This window comes from Gracilinanus agilis, chromosome 6, assembly GCF_016433145.1.
Source record: "Gracilinanus agilis isolate LMUSP501 chromosome 6, AgileGrace, whole genome shotgun sequence".
Taxonomy (NCBI): Eukaryota; Metazoa; Chordata; class Mammalia; order Didelphimorphia; family Didelphidae; genus Gracilinanus; species Gracilinanus agilis.
This window is the reverse complement of record NC_058135.1, coordinates 148,364,775-148,388,129: the sequence shown is the minus strand read 5'-3', so window position 1 is coordinate 148,388,129 and position 23,355 is coordinate 148,364,775. Positions and strand designations below refer to the sequence as shown.

General features: G+C 33.6%; 1 protein-coding gene across 1 annotated transcript in view; it reads right to left on the bottom strand.

Moving 5' to 3' along the window:
• Nucleotides 1–420: 420 nt before the first annotated feature.
• LOC123251879 (transmembrane protease serine 11F-like) overlaps nucleotides 421–23,355 on the bottom strand; it is a 39,882-nt gene continuing 16,947 nt past the window's right edge. The window contains 7 exon segments of the mRNA XM_044681206.1: nucleotides 421–582; nucleotides 1,053–1,195; nucleotides 5,227–5,486; nucleotides 13,352–13,553; nucleotides 15,224–15,262; nucleotides 17,613–17,776; nucleotides 20,055–20,122. Of these exon segments, the coding sequence (XP_044537141.1) occupies nucleotides 421–582; nucleotides 1,053–1,195; nucleotides 5,227–5,486; nucleotides 13,352–13,553; nucleotides 15,224–15,262; nucleotides 17,613–17,776; nucleotides 20,055–20,122 (1,038 nt within the window).

The window sequence follows — 23,355 nt, the reverse complement described above, 5'->3', positions numbered from 1 at the left end:
AGTGAAAAGATGTGGGGACTATAGGTACAGAATGTTGAATGCATTATCAAATACATGTTGATTTGGGGGAATTATATTTCATTGTTTTTAAGGATAGGTCTAATATGTGGGTCATATATTTGGGAAAGGATATGATGTTAAAACAAAAGACATTAATGAGACTTATTTTTAAAATCATATTAGAGAGGTCCTTTGTTAGAGCTTTGTTTTATCTGTCATCTTAGTTTCCATTTTCTTCATGGTTGGAAGAATATAAGTGATTTGCACAACAAAAAGTGAATAGGAGCCTTTTGTTATTCACGATGTCTTCAGGCTATTGACCCAAACCTCATGCAGATGAAAAATACATATGATGTAAGAATTTCAAATGAATATTACTTATATCGAATGCTTGCATTTTACTCAACTGCAGACTTTGCATTATATACCAATTTTGGAATTAATCCAGCTCAGATACTGAGTCACTTGAGTGTAGACTCCAGGTCTTTTGGGACGAGCACATGATTCTCCCCAACTTACTATTCCAATAAGGTACCAGATATCCCTATGATCAGGGTAAACCAGAGGTCCACCAGAATCACCCTAGGGAAAAAGAAATAAAAAGATAAATATCCAGTAGAGTACTGTAATTTAGTAGGGTAAGAAGAATTGAAATTGAACAAAAGCTGAACATTATGTTACAGAACGCTTCCATAACTTGCAAGTAAATCATGTAATTAGATATCTTATTATTCCATTGTAGGAATCAACTGTACTATTTGGTATTTGGAGTATTTGAAAATAGTCTTTAATTTGTTAAAGAATTATAATATGCACTCATTAGTATATACCTAATCTTAGTTTGTGAGAACATAGGGGAAATTTCTTCAGATTTTGTTTTCTTCGAAAGTCCACTTCACTTTATAAGTCTTTAAGACTGATCTTGGTTTAAACTATGGACAATTTGTCCTCAGGCAAGTGAAATATGGTTCATAATTCCATGGAGTAGTTTTTGATAACTTTGGAATACTAAATATCTGTCTAAAAGTGATTCATATGAACATTAAACCTACCTTACAGGCATCAACTTTTCCTTCCATGAATCCAGCACACAGCATTCCCTTTTTTATAAGGCCATTATACACATCTGTTCTGTTACACACTTCAGTGCTAATGGTTTCCACTCTAGCTTGGCGAAGAACGTTTTGAGTTGGTCCTATGAACACAAAAGGCCTTTAGTGGATACAGCATTGTATGTGAAGCCAAGACTAGCAAGGTCAAGACAAGACAAGATCAAATGTATGAATGAATTTATTAAAATCATTTGAATATTGTTCAGTGTTCATTTTTCATTCTGTAAAAATATGGATAGTGTGAACCACGAACATGTATGAATTAATTTAACATATCATCATCATCATCATCATATCATAGTAACAGCAACTGACATTTGTGTGATAACATTGAACATTTTAGAGAAGAACTGACTAGGATATAGTTTAAGGGGACAATTTTTTGGTATGGCCCTCTTAATGTAACCCAAGATCACATTGACTTTCTTGACAATGTTATCAAACTACTTATTTCGAGTAGGTCTACATGCAGGCTACTAAAGTCCCTAGATTTCTTTCTCATGAATTTTCATCTCACTGTAGCTCCTGTACTTAAGAAATTTATTTTTTAAAACAAATGATGAAATTTTACATTTAGCCTTAGTAAATAAGAGGGTAGTCATGAAGACAAAACAACATAAGACAGCATGCTAACCTTTAAAGCTTGACACAAATGTTAATTATTAATAAAATAATAATAATATTATAATAATAAATTTCATCTTGTTTGGTTCAATACAATATTCTGGTATGTCAATAAGTTTTTGAAATTTAATTGTCACCAAATATGTTAGCCACCCCTCAGATATCTAAAATTCTGAAAGGCATAGAAATTTAAATTTTTAATTGTTGAAAAGTAAAGTTCCCTGTGGCATTTCATGGGACATCAAGTTTCAATTTGAAACACAGCTATTAGTGACTGCTCCTTGGATCCAACCATTCAACCAGGACTTCTGTGTTCATTTATTTTATTTTCTAGTCCTGTCTCCCATTTCCTTCTTTTCTTTCTTTACCCTCTTCATCTTGCCCTGTTTGAATCTTATTGACATTCTGATAAGCAAATCCCTACCAAGCTAGCCTCTTACTATCTTATTAACTATCTTCTCCTTGAATCCCATTTTTCTCTTCATCTCTGGTCCTTTTCAAGGCCTTCATCTTCTTTAATTCCTACTGTGAATACAGCTACTCTTCGGTAGGAATCTATGAATTTTTTTTAATATTCAAAAGAAGTACTTATTGTCTGGGGCAGCTAAGTGATGCAGTGGATAGAGTGCCAGAAAGACCCAAGTTCAAATCTGACCTCAGACACTTCCTAGCTGTGTGACATTGGGCAAGTCACTTAACCTTGTTTGCCTCAGTTTTCTCATCTATAAAATGAGCTGGAGAAGGGAGTGGCAAACCACTCTATTATCTTTTAAATTTTTAATAGATGAGGCCTTTATTAGAAAGACTTGTAAAAATTTTGTGCCATTATGCTGTATATTACTCTGTATCCTATTTCCCTCTTCTTAGTTTCTGACCACCACCTTCCCTATTTGCACTCTTTTCTATCAGCTGTACCTCCTTCTCTTATCCCCTCCCCCTCCTACTTTCCGGTTGGTTAAAATTGATTTCTATGCCAATTTATTGTGTATGTTCTTTTCTCACTGAGTCAATTCCAGTGAGAGTGAGGTTCACATACTCCTTCCTGACCTCCTTCATCTTTCCCTACACTGTAAAAGTTCTTTCATGCCTCTTTTACATAGATAATTTACCCCATTTTCTTTTTCCCTTTCCCCTCCTCCCAATATATTTCTCTTTCTTATGCTTTAATTTTTTTAATCATCCTATCATATTCAACTCACATTCTTGCCCTTTGTATACTCCTTCTTTGTATACTTTGTATACTCCTTCTAATTGCCCTAATAATGCTAAAATTCTGGAGTTACAAGAATCTTATTTCCGCTTAGGTATATAAACAGTTTAATCTTATTGAATGTCTCTTGATTTCTCTTTTTTGTTTACTGTTTTTATGCTTCTCTTGAGTTTTTGAGTATCAGGTTTTCCATTCAGCTATTTTGACCTCTGGAATATCATATTCCAGTTAATGAAATAACTGCTAAGTCTTTTGTAATCCTTACTATGACTCTTTAATATATGAATTGTTTCTTTTTGGTTGCTTGCAATATTTTTTCCTTGACCTGGAAGTTCTGGAATTTGACTATTATATTCCTAGAAGTTAATGTTTGGGGATCACTTTCAGAAGGTGATCTAAGAATTCTTTCCATTTCTATTTTACCCTCCGGTTCTAGAATATCAGAGCAATTTTCCTGATAATTTCTTAGCAATTTCTTGAATGATGTTGTCTAAGCTGCTTTTTTTTTCAAACATGGCTTTCAAGTAGTCCAATAATTTTTAGATTATCTCTCTTTGATTTATTTTGTTGTTTTTCCAATGAGATACTTCACATTGTCTTTTATTTTTTCATACTTTTTACTTTGTTTGATTGTCTATTGATATTGCAGGAAGTCATTAGCTTTCACTTGCCCTATTCTAATTTTTAAGTCATGATTTTCTTGAGTGAACTTTTGTCCCTTTTTTTTTCATTTAGGCAATTCTACTTTGTAAAGAGTTCCTTTCTTCGATAAATTTGTGTTCCTTTTCTCCATATGGACAATTCTGCTTTTAAGAATTATTTTCTTTATTTGATTTTTGCCTCTTTTTATCAATTATTCTATTTCTGTTTTTTAAGATATTAATATCTTCAGTATTTTTGTGCCTCCTTAACCAAGCTGGCGATTCTTTTTCAAGATTTTCCTATATCACTCTAGTTTCTTTTCCCATTTTTTCTACCTCTCTTATTTGATTTTTAAAGTCCTTTCTGATCTCCTCAATTAATTCGTTTTTCAGCTTGAGAGTAATTACTATTTTTCTGGGAGGCTTTGGATCCAGCAGTATTGGCTTGGTTGTCATCTTCTGAGTTTGTTTTTTGCTACTCCAGAATATTATTTTGAGGCATTAAATCATAGTTTTATAGAAGGTAACTTGGTAGAAATTAGGTGGGTATGTGTATATATCTTCTCTGCCATTTTAGTTCCACCCCACTCTAATATCTTTGCCAAGAAAACTCCAAAAGGAATTAAAAAATGTCATATTCGACAGAAAATCATCAACAAGCAAAAAAATCGTCTAAAAGTTTGGAACTGCTATGTTAGTTAAATATGGATTAAGACAAATTCCTGTGTAGTAGGTATTCTCAATGAAATAGTTAGAAGGTACTAGGTATAAGTTGTATGTTAAAATTTGTTTCTTGATTTCTTTACCAACATGAAGATAAAACACATTATTTGGTATATGAATGATTTGAAAATTAGATATCACATAGTGAAAATAATCAACAAAGATGGACAACTTGTATTAAGTCCCTTAAATATTAATAGGTCAAAAAGAAGATTTTCAGGCCAGTAAGAGGATCATCCTAAAAGAATTTTTAGAAAGATGTTGATATTAAAAACTGTATTTAGAAAGATTTTAAAAGGTTGAGAAAACTTGGAAGAAGAGGCCATAAATAAAATACAAAAGACCCAGAACTAAATGGTGCTATGTGCTTTCTAAATGATGTCTTGGCCATAGAAAACAGAGAAGGGCCTGGGTGGTGGTCCCTTATTACAAGATCTTTCATAGCTATATCTTTGCACCTAGATCTTTCATAGCTATATCTTTGCACCTAATGGCCCTTCCTCATTCTTTTTGATAGTTACATTCAAGGGGTCTTATAGTTCCTTGGAAGTTAGATTACTGAAGACCCTAACAATGGATTTTTATATTGCTGAATGGCTCTTGTGCTTCCAAAGTATAAATATGATTGCTTTTTTCCAGTTTCTGAATCCCTTCCAGTAATAGCTCACTTGGATCCAGTACTTTAGTTTTAAAAAATGCTTTCCTTAAAACAATGTGTTGTTGATAGTATAGATATCATTCTTTCATTTTACAGAAAAGGAGAATAAGACTGAGAATTAACTCACTTATCACCTGAATTCACTTTCTATTAGAGTAGACTGCATCTCTTCAAAAGATGAACCAAAACATGCTTTCCCAATAACAAATAACTAGATCTCTGTTTACAATTAAACTGTGCAATTTAAAAAGTACTCACCATCATCTTCTACAGATCCAAATCCAGTGACAAACACACTTGTTTGAGGTGGCAATTTTATATAAGATTCTGGGAGACAAACTCGTTGGATATCATGGGAATATTCAACTTGTTCAGCTAATTGCAGCAAGGCAATATCATTTTCATGTGTGATGTTGTTGTACTTTTCATGAACAATAATTGTGCCAACATTTCGTCTTGCTAAAGGTGGAATAATGGTTGTTCCAAAGGTCACAATCCATTGTTTTGGATTCTTGATTCTGCAAAAAATTTAAACAAGTACTGTTTTGTATAATGTGCCAAAATTAACCTTCAGATAATGTGCTAAGTTTAACCTTTACCTTTATCAAGTAGAGATATCAGGATGCATAACTTTATGATTGAAAAAGAGATCATGAAGAAAAGTGAGTCCAACCTTTTCATTTGCTAGAAGAAACAGTTAAGGCATAGAAAGTTGAAGAAACTTACCCAATACTCTATATATAGTTATTGACTGAGCTACATCTAGGGTCTATGTGTCCTGATATTTAATCCAGAATTTTTTCACTATTGGAGCATTGAGATTTTTGTCTAACTGCCATAAAACAGAATTTAAACATTTAATTATAATTTTTCAATATTTAAGGGATCATTATGGATACTCTTTCCATTGGTGTGGATCATATGCCAATGGTAGACAGTCTTTAAGAATTACTATACCCTCCCCCACCAAAAAAAAATCCCCCTGCAGATAATCTGTTCATGAAGGAACATAACTAGAATGATCCTTGTACACCAAGCAGAGTCAGCCATCAAGCCTATACCTGAAGCTTTTGCAGCTTGATAAGAACTGCTAAATATTGAATTCCACTGGAAAGACATTCTAGAACCAGGAATGATTTTCTGGAATCTCTTAAATTAAATGAAACATCAAAATAAGTATTTAGCAGAGGTTAACAACAATAATAATAAACTTTTGGAACCCTAAAATCGTCTAGAACAGAGTTGGAAAGAATCCTCACAAAACTCCCTATTATATCAAAATACAGAATCCATCACCATTAGAGAAGAAGGAAAGACAGATAAGCATTTATATACTACTCCGTGCCAGGCACTATGATAAGTGTATTTACAAATATTGTCTCTTGTAAATTCTGGAAGAATGAACACTTCCTTGGCACAAAAAAGGAGGGTGATGATTGATAGATATAATTAAAGCAAATGATAAATCTATGGTGCCAATTCTAAAATGTTTTTGTTCTTAGGATAAATTTATAATCAAAAATTATTGTGGAGGGGCATCTGGGTAGCTCAGTGGATTGAGAGTCAGGCCTAGAGGCAGGAGGTCCTAGGTTCAAATCCGGCCTCAGACACTTCCCAGCTGTGTGACCCTGGGCAAGTCACTTGACCCCCATTGCCCACCCTTACCACTTTTTCACCAAGGAGTCAATACACAGAAGTTAAGGGTTTAAACAAAAAAAAAAAATTATTGTGGACTCCAAAGATCCTTTATTTTGAAAGGGCTAGGTGATGCAATAGGTAGAGCACTGTACCTAGAGTCAGAAAAATATGTGTTCAAATCAGGCCTCAGATACTTAATAGCTATATCGATCATTAATAGATATTTAATAGCTGTATAGATGATTTAACTTCTGTCTGACTCAGTTTGTACAACATAAAATGGGGAAAACCATAGAACCTACTTTTTAGGGTTGTTATACAAAGCAAATGAAATAATATTTTTAAAGCACTTTCACATAATATCTGACTGTAGTGCTTAATAAACATTTCTTTTCAACTTTCATAATGTGAGTCATATCTATCAATATTTAATTTAAAGATTGAGATCAATAATTTTTAAAAATAATTATAAATTCATCATACATTAGCATAAATAAAATTTCACTTTAAAAATCTATATTTTCCAAAAACAAAAAATTGAAGTATGGTATTGTTTTACAAATTTTCACAAATCTCTTTAATATTTGGCTTAATAATAGAGTTAGGTTCTCATATCTGCTTCTGCATTCAGCTGTATATGTTGCTGTATATGAAGAAAATCTGGGCACAGATACGTAATCGGAAAAAGAGGAATATTTTAAAAGGCAACTTCAAAACATTATTATGAAAATAATTTTGACCTCCCCAGCCCCTTGCAAAGTCTCAGAGATCTCAAAGATCTATAGACTGTACTTTGAGAACCTCTGACCTACAGAAATACTTTGAGAACAGGTTTCATTTCACCCAGCAATATTCAAAGCATGTAATAGGTTTATACCATTGGATTTGAGAATGTAACTGAAAGTAATTTAATTGTAGATGAATCCTATGAAATGACTAAAATCCAAGAATGGATTTATAAGTCCTTCTGTAGGCAATATCTACATGAATTTACCAATTCTCGCTCAACAGAGATGACACAAACAAATGACTGAATCATGTGGATTTGTTTGTGGAGATTCTTGGATTTAAGATGGCAGTTATTGGCAAATTATAAAAAGTTATGTCAGTCAACCAATAAGTATTTATTAAGCACTTGCCTAGTGCCAGGTACTCTTTTAGGTCCTAGAGATGCAAGTACAAAGAAAGCAATAATCCCTACTTACAATTATTTTATATTTGACTACTTAAGAAGACTAAATTTAGTGATAATTGTAGTTTATGTAAGGAAGTGCTTTAAACTATTTAATATATCATTAGAGTCTGTAAAAATATGTTCATCAATCACATGTCTAACAAGATATGACTATAAGGATTAACACACACACACATATATATATATTTATATATATGTATGTATGTATACATCACCAGTTTTATAGTTACAAGTTAATGTCTTGCTAGGTGTGTGGTGAGTACATAAATTTATTTTCCATTAACAAAATATATATTTTTCTTGCTACCATATCCTCTTTAAAAAAATTAAAACAACATCCATATAATGAATATACATAGTCAAAATAAATTCCTGCATTGGCTATGTATTTTAAAAAATAATATAACATACTTGTCTCAGACTATCCCTTGAGTCAATCACTCTTCTCTCCTGAATGGAGTACATGCTTCATTATGGATCCTCAAGAATTATAGTCTTATTTAGTATATATGTATGTATATCTCTATACATGTATGTATAGCTATACATCTATGTATATATAATATTGTATATCAGACCATACATAGACTACATATGTAATTGAAAACAATAGTTTAAGAGACGTAAATATACCAGATAGCCTTAATCTTCAAGCTAGTTGGAACAAAGAGCTTTTAAAATATGAAGACCTAGCAGAGGAGTTCAAATCCATATGGACACAGGATTAGGCTCAGATCATTCTAGTCCTCCCATGTGTTCCTAGAGTTGTATTGAAGATACTTTCAGTGAGCCTACAGAAGGTAAGCTTCCATTATCATATTTTAATGAATTACAAAATGCAACAATTTTAATCTACCTCTACAATAGTTCACAAAATATTAAATGTAAAATAATAATACTAGGATAGCATTTAATGCCAAGAACATTTCTATCTGGACCTCTTTAAAAAAGATGAAAGATGAAATAACAATACTACAAATAGAATATATTTAGGTAGCATTTTCTGATTGAGAAGTGCTTTCATATAAAGTATTTCATTTGATCCTCACCTTATCCAATTAGGAAAGCGATATAAAGATTATTTTTCCAATTTTGCCTATGAAGCAACAAGCAGAACTGAATGACTTTATCACATACCTAGTAAGTGACAGGGTAAGAATTCAAGTCAAAGTATTCTTAAGAAGCTTTTACACTGAACTTTGCAAATATTATCATTTTTTCCCTTACAACAACTCTAATAGGAAGGTGCTATTGATATCCTCTTGTTATAGATGTGGAAACAGAGGCAGGCAGAGAAGTTAAGTGGCTTTCCCAGGGTCACACAGGTAATAAATATTTGAGGCTATCTAGTTGTCTTTAAGTCCAGATCTCTCTACTCTCTCTCTCAGGTTTATACAATATATGTGAAAAGCTTTCAAAAGGCATTTAGCTTACTAAAACTGAGATTTAGGTGGAATTTTTTACTATTTGCTATTTTTTACTATCCTTTCCTTCATTTTTGCCAGAAATGTTAGGAAAAGACAAACTATGTACACAGAAGCAGCTAAGTAGTTTGGAAACCAGAGTGCTGAGCTTAGAGTCAAGAAGGTCCAAATTCAAATCTAGCATCAGACACTTACTGGCTATGTGACCCTGGGCAAGTCACTTAATCTCTGGCTGCCTTAGGTTCCTTGACTATAAAACGGGGATAATAATGGTGCCTACCTCTTACGGTTGCTGTAAGGGCATAATGTGAAGCTATTTGTAAAACAAGAGAAATTTAGTAACTTCTGCAGTAAGTATTTGAGATAAGAATTTGAAACTAATTCTTCCTGACACCAAGACAAATGATCTATCCTGTTTGTCACCTAATTTGCTTTTAACAACATGTCCAAGGGCCTCCAGGGAGAGAGAGACCACTGGCTCCTAAAGTTATCAGTTGTATTTCAGGATACCTCAAGTTTAAGAAGATTTTTCTTACATTTCCTGAAAGCTTCTTTTCTGTAACAACATCCATTTATCCTTGTCTTCCCTCTGGGGACACAGAATAAATCTAATCTTGCTTCATCATGTTAAGTCTTCAGATACTTAAAGATTGTTTTCATGATTTCCCTGTGTCTTCTCTAGGCGAAACACAAACAATTTCTTTAACTTATCCTCATATGGCATGAACTTCGAGACTTAGAATGTCCTGGTCTACTTCCTCTAGTACTCTCCCTATCAATACCCTTTTCAAAATGTTCTTTGTATGATTGATTAAGATTGACAATGTTTGGTAATGGAGTCAGTGCAAAGGATCAAGCTGGTTATCCTAGCAAGGGGGAGGGGTGAGAGTCAATAGAATTATTTCTCCACGCCCTCCTGAGGCAGTTGTAGCAGAAGGGGTAACAGTTTTAACTGAATCCCCTTTACATCAAGAAATGGAGGCTGTTTAGGCTTGACTAATCCAAGTCTAAATTGGTAGACAGATAGGAAATAATCCCACTGAGATTAGCAACTTCTACTGTTAGAAGATTATTTCCCAAAACCTGAGATAGATAAAGGTTCAGGATGTCTTCTAATTACAGCAGACTTGCTCTCTGGATAACAGCTGTTCCAGTGCTTGCCTGGATGAAGATTTTACCTAGGTAATGTATGACATTGGTTGAATAACCCAAGAATAACTTCACACAGGCTCTCAGACTTAACAAGGGAAGGGATTTATTAATTTCAGGAAAACAGGGGAAGGAGAGGTAAATTTTAGGATAAGGGTGAGGTAAGCTACCTACTATCTTTAGGAAACTTGGGGAATGTGTTTTTGACTAACTTAACTTCTATCTCCCTCACAAACTAACTTATCTCTTAATCTAATGTTATCAATTTTAAGATGGTAAAGGTAATCTTGATTGAAGATCTATTTAAATTAGAAATTAGTTGAGATATTGCACATGAGGTATTTTCCCAGTGCACACAGCCTGCTATCATCTGTATGGAGTAAACAGCAAAGTAACTCCCTCTCCCTGAGGTCAGAGATGAGCTAACAAAAAGAACAATCCTACTCTCCTCAGCCACCCATGAAACCCCCCAAAAAGAGTGCCCTTGCAAGTTGGGGGTCCTAGCTTATATAGACACATTTTTAACTGCCCCAAATGCCCCCTCTCCTGGAGTTCTGGGTCATCCTGTGGAATTCTGTCAGGCAGTTTCACCCTACTTAAGATCATGGTTGTTATAGCTTCTCAGAAATGAACACAGTACTCCAGTAGTCTGAGCAGGGCTGAATATATGAAACCTATCTATGCCTGAATGCTAAGTCTTTCTGAATAGAGCCTAAGATCTCATTTGCTCTTTTGGATACCTAGTCATGTTGTAGATTCATATTGACCTTATAATCCACTAAAATTCTCCAATCATTTTAGGAAAGTTCTATTTAGCCAGGCCTCTCTAACCTTGTGCTAGTGAAACAGATTTTTGAAGGATAGGATAAGAATTTATTTGTACTTCTATTAAATTCAATATTGTTTGAATTAAGGCAATGTTCTAGACTGCCAAGAGATTTTTAGAAAATTATATCTTGCTACATATATAGTCTTATGAAAAAATATTCTAAATTACTCTTGATTAGAGAAATTTGAATTAAAACAACTCTGAGGTACCACCTCATACATCAGAATGGTCAGCATGACAGAAAAGAAAAATGATCAATGTCAGAGGGAGTATGAAAAAATTAGGACATTGATGCACTGTTGGTAGAGTTGTGTTCTGTTATAACCATTCTGGAGAGCAATTTGGAACTATACCCAAAGGGCTCTAAAATTGTGTATATCCTTTGATCCAGCAATACTACTACTAGGACTGTATCCTAAAGAGATTAAAAAATGGGAAAAAGGACCTATTTGCAAAAAAATTTTAATATTCATAGCAGTTCTCTTTTGTGGTAGCAAAGAATTAAAAATTCAGGCGATAACCACCATTTGGGGCTGACCAAGTTGTGGTATATGATTATAATGTAATACTATTGCACAGTATGAAATGACAAATAAGATGATTTCAGAGAAACCTGGAAAGACTTACATAAACTGATTCAAGGTGTAGTGAGCAGAACCAAAAGAACATTATGCCCAGTAAAAGTAATAATGGAATCTAGCTATTCTCAGTAATACTATGATCAAAGATAATTCCAAAGGACTCATGATGAAAAATGCCATCCACTTCCAGAGAAAGAACTGAAAGAGTCTAAATGTAGACCAGAGCATACCATGTTTCTCTTTTTCTTCTTTATTATTTTTTGTTTGAGATCTCTTCCACAAAATTATATGTATAGACATATATGCTTTACATGATTGCAATGTAAACTCTATATCAGATTGCTTAATGTCTCAGGGAGTTGGGTGCTGAGAGTGGAGATAAGAGAAAAAATTTGGGATTCAAAAAATTTTTTAAAAATGATAAAAATAATTTTTGCAAGTAATTGGGGGAGTAAAATATAATTTAAAGAAGAAAATTAGAGGGCACCTATGTAGCTCAGTATACTAAGAGCCAGACTCAGAGAAGGGGAGTGACCTCAGACACTTCCCAAATTTGTGACTTTTGGCAAGTCACTTAAACCTCATTGATTAGCCCTCAACACTCTTCTGCCTTTCAACCAATACACAATATTGATTGATACAGAAGGTAAGAGTTTCTAAAATAAATTAATTAAAATAAATAAAAAATAAAACCTTATTTTTATATCAACTTAATTTTCTAATATGTTTTTCTACTTTCCCAGGAGACATCCCCTTATAGCAAAGAATTAAAAAGATGGGGAAAAACAATTCTGTAAAATTAAATAGTGCATCAATCAACTCATGTCATATGCAATATTACACAACTATAATTCTCTATCTCTGCCAGGAGAGGAGGAAAATACATTCTTATTTCTCTTCACTGGAGCAAGCTTGATTATCAAATAGCTTAACATTTAATTACAATTTCATCAGTATTCTTTTTCATTTACATTGTCACAGTCAGCATATCTATATCTATATTAATATATATATATATGATTTGTTTTTCAGTATATTAGCTACCTTTCCTAGTTTTTGCCAAACTATCCAAATAATCTCCAAAATTATATAATAAATATTTACTGAGACTCCAGTATGTGCACTATAGCAGGAATTGTTGTAAATGTTTATTTTATGGCACAATGTCCCTGAGGTCATTTGTAACACTGCTTACCAAGTCATAAGAATGGTACAGCCAAAGTACTATAGGAGTCTCTTCAAAGGGAGGAGAAAAGTGTTTTTTTTTCCCAGAAGAGAGAAAAGTAGAATGGTGGAGGAAGAATAAAAGTGTGACCATACTTTGTGCAAGAGAAAATTAAGTACATTTGGAGATGATGAAGTTTTCTATTCTTTACCCACCCAAAGGCTGTCACATGATGATGATGTTAAAAAAACAGGTAATAGAATCATTGACCATTAGAACTGCTTGAGACTTGAGAGAACCTGATCAAAGCCCCTCATTTCACAGATGAGAAAACTGAAGTCTGAAGGGAAAATAACTTACCCACACAGAGTAGTTGGTATACATTAGTCCTTGTGAACTTACTTCTGAAAACAGTGAGCTGCTGTCACGATCCATGTGTTACTGATCAAGCTGCCACCACATTGGTGGCCAGCATCCTTTAACTGGAGGCTAGCTTGCCAGGGCCACTCTCCTGTTAATGCAGCTGAAGTACCCATGACTATCCTATCGGTTGTTGAAGCTGCTGTTAATGGCAAGGATCCTGAGGTTGTACGTATCCCACAACCTGCCACAGAAAGACTGATCAATTTGTTTTCATCAAAAAAAGAGAAAATGTCATTCAGTATTCATTTGATTAATTTTTGTTGTCATCATATCCAGTCAATTCTATGTCATTTTCCCTTAAAACAGATATAAAGATGGAAGGGAATTAGTCCCACCCCCTCATTTTATAGATGAGGAAATGAAGGACTAGAGAGGTCAACATTGTCTCTATCCTTCCATCCATAACACCTGGCCTCAGAAAGTACCTTATAATATTTTCTATTGATTAATAGAAAGCTTCTATTGATCAAAAGAACAGTCCTTACTAAAATTGGGTTTTTACTTACTAAAAATAGAATTTCTAGAGTTGAAAAGGTTATTATACATCATCTAGTCCAGTCCATTCATCTTACAGATGAAGAGACTGACATTCCCAAGATCATGAAGGTAGTAAATAACAGCACCAGGAATTGTATTCAATTCATCTGACACATAATTAAATTTTCTTTCCATCATCCTACATTACTACATTTTGAACTCATTAATTTTTAAATAATAGATCTCTAGTTCAATATCCAGCATTTCTAAACATTGATTTCCCACTGCCTGCGTTATAATATTGAGCTAGCACTAATAAAGCCCTATTTTTCAAGTCGATCAATGAATGATAAATTTTGAGTTATCTCTATTATTGTAACTTAGAGATAGAGTATTCTAAAAGGAAAACAGCTAACATCTTCCCCCAAGCTAGGTTTATAAATTTATAATGGATTTATAACCTCTTCCAGTGGTAAGGGCTTCATTGAAGAGAACTGCATGATATTGTATCATACAATTGTATTGGAAAATGAGTTGAAAGGAGAAGTAAACATTCAAGAGGGGAAAAAATCTACCTCACCAAAAACAAAAAGTCTCAAATTCAGATATGGAAATTTTGAAAAGCTCTATTTAAGACAACATGGTCCTGGAGAAGTCTTAAGCTCTATTTTTTTTTCCTTTGGGACTTTGCATAATAGACATTCTTGTACTTTTCCTCAACATAAGGAATATGTCTCAAATTAAATCACTGTGAGACAGACTCTGACTAAAAAGTCTTCCTGATCTTTACTCATTAGCTGTGGTTACAAATTGCTGTCTTTTTTTCCTTTGGAAAGAGGGGACTGGACCTGTGGTTTCTTCAGTGTGGGGAACTTCCACTGGGGAACTCCCTCTATTAATTATAGCATTTATGTAGCACTTTAGTTTAAAAAGGCTTTGCAAATATTATCTTATTTTAGCTTCACTGCAATCCTACAGGTAGATATTATTATTATTGTTCTCTTTGTATACATGTGGAAACTAAGGCAGACAGAAACTAAGTGAATTCCTTGAAGCAAGTAAATGTCTGAAGCTGGATTTGACTTGGAGCTTCCTGATTGACCCTTGAGATCTAGCCATAGCACTCATGATCACCTCATACTCATTAATTAATTAATCTGCACAAGTAGCATTTTATCTGGGTGTGAAAATTCCAGAGAATTGCTTGAAATACTAAAAATGACTTTCTTATGATATGTGACAGAGGGAGGATCTGACCCCAGCTTTCCTGACTCCAATGTCAGTTTTTTTTATTGACAATGTCACTCTGTTTCTCATCCAGTTGATGAACTGTGGATCATGCTATGGAAAAATTAAATATGCTTTTAAACTCACGGCTGTTGAGAAGGTCTCTTGTCCTCAATGAATCAATGGCTAAAACAAATGAAATGTGAATACATTCATGTCAGAAGCATGCTATGATAGTTGACTTGATTTCTTTCAAGTGCTCTATAATAAGAATATTTACCAGAAAAAATACATTACTTAGATGATAGCTAAAGATAGGAAATATTAGTGAGCAAGTTAGTGAAAAGAATGAAAAAAAGTTCTGTCTGGTACAAATTAAAGTATTTTCTGATTTTAGATGCAACTATCTTTTGGTTTGCTTGTTTTGTTTCTTGACTGAGCATTAGAAGTCTGAAAAAGATGACACAACCAGAGCTTTCTCTTGGGCAGGGCAAATTGAAATACTTAGTCTTTGAGAGTCCCATTGTTGCTGAGGTAGTGATCTAAGGAAGGAGACAACTAGTAGAAGCTGCTTTCCCAGCTCATAATAAAAAGTATCTGAGCATCTTTGTATCAAGTCAGTGCACGATTTCTTCTTCCGTCACTGAGTCAAAGTAGACAAATCTCTTGCTTTCCTTCTTCCCTACAGAGCCCTCAGGCTCATGTTTGAACTTTATAATTTCTTCCTCCTTTGTTACCTTTGAATTCAGATTACATTTTAATTTGGTGTAATGTCAATATATATGCATACACACACATATATATATATATACACAGTAATTTGGCATTAAATATTTATATATCTGTGTGTTTGTTCTTGTATATGTATAACTATGATTTAATAATAGAGAATAAAGAAATGCATTGTTATTGTCATCAGATACCTTTTAAGGATAAACTAGGTCTAAGCTCCACAGGATATATCCAGACATCCTATTTTCTTTGTCTTCATCCATTTATATTCATATAAATATGGATTTAGCAAATGTAAATATAGACTACTTATTATAATTTTACTCATTTGTCTACTTACATAACCTTTTGCCCTCTAGTTTTGCATGCAGTATAGTATTCTAATGGCTCAGATATTTTGATTAATAAATAATTGTATATAGTAAATTATTAAATAATAATAGTATGCAAAAAATACATCTATTTTGTTGAATTTGTTTTACTATATTAATATATGATATTAAATGTATTAGATAAATTAATTATATACTTGTGTAAATAATAAGCTTCTTATATAATATTCAATAAAATAATTAATAACTATTAACCTAGATTCAATAACTGTTTTAAGCAGTTCTCAAAGAATTTATGTAAAATAAGATATTGAACCTAAATTTGTACTTGAGTAATGTCATCAACACTCACATATATATATGTATATATATACAGTTCTTTAAGATTTAGTTTTAATTTGATGATTGCAAAAGGACTTCATAATCTTATATTACCTCAGGTTCTTCTTTATGAACATTATTTCTCATTGTAGGCTATTCTGAAGCTTTAAAAACCTTTGTGGAGAGTCCATGGACTTTTTCTCTGGGGCCTTTTAGGATTTTTTAACTAGACCATTAAAACATAATGATTGACTATATATTTCTAGGCTAAAGGATGAGACTGTGTGCCCAAAATTTCAGTAGGAATCCAGAAATGGTGACAGAAATAGAACTTCTTTCAATGATGGAGATATAAACTTTTCTCCTTTACAAAGTTCCATCTTGGGTTTGGGAAAGTGATTAGATATTAAATCAGAGGCTAAATCTTTGCTAATACTGAAAAATGCTATTCTAGTTTGACTTTAGAGACATAGAATATAGGTTAACCCTAAATCAAAGGATTATTAAATGTCTACAGTATACAAGGCATTGTGGGGCTATAAAGAAAGACAAGTTGAAGTGTCTACCCTCAGAAAACAATATAAAGCACATAGTCATCTGACTTTTATCTAGTTGTACAAAGATACCATTGGTGGTGAGTCCCTGGCAAACTGTCAAAGTGTTTAAATAATAAACTATTGGCCATTAATCTGGGTATTTCTACCAACCACTTGTGTGACTTCAAGGAAAATCAAGCCCCTGAACATCAATTTCTTCTATAGAATGTCCAAAACCATTTTCATTTTTTAATTATAAGAAATAAATGTCAAAAGAACTGAAAAACAATACTGAGCTAAGAAGAAACCTAGGCATTCTCTATAATGCTATCCTTATGTGCCATTCCACCGTGTTTCCTAAAGATAAACCTTTAAGGTCTTTTATTTAATAAACCTTTAGGACTTGAGTAATTCAACCATAAAACTAACCTGAATTAATCCTCTATTATAATTCCAGGGGTAATACATAAATGATTGTACTCTTGGTGGCAGATTCTTGATAAAAGACAAGTGATGATTCCAATTCATTTCATACTAAAGCAATTACACAGAAAAAAAATGAAACAAAGATGAAGACTTGGGGCAGGGGTAGGGAATGGAGGGAAAGCCACTTACGTGTGATTTTAATTGAAGGATTACTTATGGCCAAAGAGAACTTTTTGGTTTTCAGGGCTTGATATATTATACTTTCAAGTTTTTTCTTAATTCTTACTACACCAACCGAGGCAGGGTAGCGAAAAAGGAGCAACATAAGAACTTTCACACCATCTGTATCAGGGCTGTAGGTCATCCACAAAAATAAAAGTAAAAGTCAGTACTGGCATTCCATCATCATCAACTCTTTCTATCCCAGAAGCTATATTATCCACCCCAGTGGTACAAAGGCATTAGACCTGGAATTAGGAAAATGAGCTCAAATCTGGCCTTGAATATTTTTAAAAATTATTATATATAATAATAAACTTAACTAGCATTCATGTGGTGCTTACTATGTGCAAGATCCTTTATAATTATTATCTCATTTGATCTTCACAATAACCCTGGGAATTAGGTGCTATGATTATGTTCATTTTACAGGAGAAGAAACTGAAGTAAATGGAGATGAAGTGACTCGCCAAGATTCATACAGCTAGTAAGCATCTAAAGCCACATTTGAACTCCATTTTCTTGACTTCAGGTCTGATGATCTATCCAGTGGGTTATCTAGCTGAGTCTTTTGTAAACCCCTTTGCAAATTGTAAAGTTTTATAAAAGTGCTTAATGTCATATGTAGGCATATATCATTTTATTACACTTTGCAGATATTGCATTTTTTAATTGAAGTTTTGTAGCAACCCTGCATTGAACAAGTCTATTTTTGAACCAACAGCATGTGCTCACATCATGTTTGTGTCCTATTTTGGCACTTCTTGCACTATTTTTCACTTTTTCATTATTATTACATGTTACGATGATCTTTGATCAATGATCTTTGATGTTACTATTATATTTGTTTTACTGCTAACTTAATAAATGTCATATAGGTTCTGACTGCCCCCCTAACTGGCTGTTCCCAGTCTCTCTCTCTCTCTCTCTCTCTCTCTCTCTCTCTCTCTCTCTCTCTCTCTCTCTCTCTCTGTCTCTCTCTCTCTCTCCCCCCTCAGGCTTCCCTATTCCCTGAGACACTATAGCATTGAGACTAGTCCAACTAATAACCCTACAGTGGCCTTTAAGTGTTCAAGTGAAAGGAAGAGCCAATCAATGTGGCAAATTTCATTGTTGCCTTAGTTTAAGAATTTGCCACAGCCACCTCAGTCTTCAGCAAGCGTCACCCTGATCAGTCAATAACCACGAAAATTGAGGTAAAACTGTCTACCAACAAAAAGTTGATAACTCACTGAAGGCTCCAATGATAATTTTTGGCAATAAATTACTTTTAATTAAGGTACATATACTGCTCTTTTAGCTATAATGCTCTTTCACACTTGCAACAGTTTGACCTNTCTCTCTCTCTCTCTCTCTCTCTCTCTCTCTCTCTCTCTCTCTCTCTCTCTCTCTCCCCTCAGGCTTCCCTATTCCCTGAGACACTATAGCATTGAGACTAGTCCAACTAATAACCCTACAGTGGCCTTTAAGTGTTCAAGTGAAAGGAAGAGCCAATCAATGTGGCAAATTTCATTGTTGCCTTAGTTTAAGAATTTGCCACAGCCACCTCAGTCTTCAGCAAGCGTCACCCTGATCAGTCAATAACCACGAAAATTGAGGTAAAACTGTCTACCAACAAAAAGTTGATAACTCACTGAAGGCTCCAATGATAATTTTTGGCAATAAATTACTTTTAATTAAGGTACATATACTGCTCTTTTAGCTATAATGCTCTTTCACACTTGCAACAGTTTGACCTAAACTTAACTTTTATATGTACTGGGAAACCAAAAAATTGGTTTAGCTTGTTCTTCATTGTGGTGACCTGGAACCTAACTTTCCTGTAAATGCTATTATTCACCTTTAATTGACCTAAGCAACATGTGACATAAATCTAAAAGCAATGTCATAAGTAGAGAACAAACGAATGATTTAAACATTAATAAAATCATACTATATTTTGTATATTTCTTTATTGGTAAAAGATTGGATGTAAATAATGTTTGTTTAAATTAAATCATTGTAAATGTGCCACCAGACTATTTACATAAATCAAATAAATTATTTTTAAAGTGGGGTGGGGTTTCTTAACTGCTCAATATATCATCAGTCTATGTAACGTAAAAGAATCGGTACCCAGAGGCACAGACTAATGACAGAAATTCCTTCTGGGTTGTTATGTTTTAATTCATGGGAGATGTCTAGTATGTCAATGTCTTTTTGTAAGTCTTTTTCAATCCATACTAAGAATAGGTAGTAGTAGCTGAGTTTGAGATCTGTCAAAGTCATGTTCAGGTTGGCACTCTCCCTTCCATGAAAGCCACAAGATAGAGAGTTTTCAATAGGAAACCTTATTGTACTACAAGCCCCATACAATTAATTAATTTCATTATGATGGCAAATATTTAGATATAGAAAGCTGGTTTCACATACCTCAGTTTGATAACATGGGATTTGATGAATCTCCCTTTCTGAGATGACTGTCGAAAGATCTTAGACATCTATTTTGTTACGAAAAAAAGATTAGACAGTACTTGAGATCAATAAAAGATAAAAAGAAAGAACACAAAATTCTAGCTGTTTTATGGTTTGCAAGTCATTTCAATTTGTGAACTAAGAAAATGGAATAGCTTATTCATACACACCAACTTAACTTTTCTATCTATAAAAAAAAAATCAGGAAATTTGATGACCTTGAAGTGCATTTAAATCAGTAGTAAGAGAAAACATAATCAAATGAGAACATAGTGTCAAGGTCATTAAGTTACTTGATTAATTTAATTTAATTAATTCCCATTTCAACACTGTTATGAGAGGTCTCACAATAAAGAGGCTATATACTTGGATCCAGAATATGTTATTAGATACAAATTTACAGTCTGTTTCCCATTCCTATAGCCTTAGGAAGGCAGTTGACATAGGAATGTCTGTTGTGGAATGTCTGTTGTGGAACTCCAAGTGTTAGTCATCTATTTCTCTGGTTCATACTCTTTCATAATGAAGATTACAGTTATGAGCTGGTTTTAGTGTAGCCTGTAAGGTAAATATCTTTTTGTCCAGCCCTTTGAATCAGAGTCATTGATGGGATTACCAAAATTTCACAATTCTCTAAAGGCACCTGCGTCCCAAGGGTTACTGCCAAGAGTCAGGGAAGGTTCCTGAAATTATAAGTCATTGTGTGAGAAAGAAAGCAGAGTGAATCCAAGAGGAAAATAAGATGGAGATCCATTTCTTTGAATGCACAAATGAATGAATGAATTCATGAATGAATGAATGAAAAAACATTTATTAAATAAGCATTTGCTCTGTACCAATCACTATGTTAGAAGTTAGGGATATCAATCAAGAAAAAAAATCTAGCTGAGTCCATAATCTGGAATATATAGACGGATTTTAGATGGCACATAAACTTTGTGGGGGGGGAGATTACATCCTTATTTTCATTCATTTCTAAATGAAATTTAGCATTTTTATTATGAATATAGGCAATATACTACAGTAATATTAAAGTCAATGGGCTTAAATCAACTGCCAAATAGACCCATAGCACAAAAAGCCTAAGAATTCCTGAATAGAATAAACCTTGCTCTCAAGGAAGATTCAGCTGCAGATCAGATGAAAAGGCCCAGAAATTCTAAGGGTAAAGTAGTGAGATAGATGGCAAAGCTTTGAGACCCTTCACCAACTAGATGAAGTTGTGTTAACATCACTTCAAGAGGTATTGACATATAATTCAATGAGGTATTAATATATAACTTACTTTCCTTTCTAAGAAATAAAGCAAATTAGGAAATTAGGAAATGTAGAGATCATATGTATCAATCAAGGAGGAATAAGACACTAGGAAAGCCCAATTATGACTCAACAACAACAAAAATCAAAGGAATCAGTTCCCAGAGAGACAGTAGTTAGAGGGGTTCAATCTGATGTTATCTCTACTTTGGTCTTCTCCAGATCTGTTGGGAGTCTCATCTCTTCCATCAAAGTAAAGCCTCAGAAAAGGGGTTCATGATTTCTTTTCTGAACACTGAGCTAGAGAAGGCTAATGTCCTTCCAGAAATTTTTTAGAAAATATCAAAATCAAAAAATTAAATGCATTTGATATTAACCCACTAAGTTATCTACTTCAATAAAGAATAAAGCCTAGAAATGGTTCTGTGATATTTGGAATTAGTGCAAAAGTCATTTCCATGATATCCAACTCCTCCTTTGCATAAAAGCAAAGGTATAACAGTATAAGTTAGGAGAGTAGAGACGGTTCTTTGAAAACCTGAGGTTCCCTCTCTTTTTATCTTAACCTCATGAAGAGGGTTGTCTATTACAAAGCTGCTCAATTTGGCTTATAAAGACTGTTATGAGGCAGCTGATGTTCTTCAGTGACTTATAATTCCTGTGACCAATTTGTTAGTTAATGTAATTAATGTTTGCGACATTTTTCCTCCAGGAAAGTCAATAGTTTCTTATACTCTGTTCTATCCTGGCTCAGATCTTGATCCTCTCCCTATAAATCAATTGTCTCCTTTGATGGTTTCAGTTCAAAGTAATGATTTAGGTTGTTTTACACTCAGGCTGCTATGCCATTTCAGGCAAGATCGTATCTAAAACATTGGATTCATGGCAGTAAGAACAAATCAATTCGTGCAAAAATACAACTGTTTTGAACTACAACAGAAAAAAAAAACAAGTGACATCTTCAAAGCAATATATTTTTGAATGGTCCTGTACACACCTAGTTACTATGTTTTGCAAGTTTGAACATGTAGGTTTTCATAGTTTGTAATTGCTCTGTGATTAAGTATTCTAGGAAGATCCTTTATCTCAGATTAAAAATGGGGAAGACTACAAGGTACACCCATGAAAGGAAGCCTTCTAAGCCCTGCAGTCTTCATGTCATTAGTGTAAGATACCCAGTGGTAAGGATACACCAGAGGGCAAAAAAATTTGAGTCATTCTCAGCTCTTTCAGGTTTGTTCCAGCTCACGATGACCTTCCCCTCCTCAGAATTATATTGCTTGACACATGATTTTTCTTGTTTTTTTTATAATGAACTACTAATGATTCTCTTGTACTGTGCATTTACAATTTATTTTCTTTACCTAATTAGATGGTAAATTCATTTAAGGGTTGGCATTAAATAGAAATATGCAAATGCTTTGTGCCCTGATAGTGCCTACCACAGTTCTAGGTAGGTCTGCATGGGAAAGGGCACTGGATCATTTTTAGAATTCTCAGAAAGTTGAGTGTCATGTAGTCTAGCAGTGTCAAACTCAGAAATAGGGTCCACAAATATACACATGTAAAATGTATAAATATAAAATACATACATAAAGATGTCTGAAGGTTTCAAACTGACTTAGAAAATTTCATATTAATATTATCTATATTCCATTTCATTTTTATTTTGTTAAATATTCCACAATTACATTTTAAACTGGTTCAAGACATACTCAAGACTGTTAAGCACATCCCACAGTATGTTTGACCCTTCTGACAAGATTTCTAATCAATCCCTCTCATTTTACAGGTTAAGTGAAGCCCAGAGAAATGAAATAATTTATACAAGACTATGCAGAAAGTTTATGGCACAGCAGGGATTAGAACCCAGGTCCTCTAATCAGGGGTTCTTTCCATTCCGCCAGGAGATATGTCTTGATTTATTTTTTGGAGTCTTACAGATAGAACTCTATTGAATCAAAACCCTGAAGCACCTTTTATTCTCTTCACTTCTATTTCA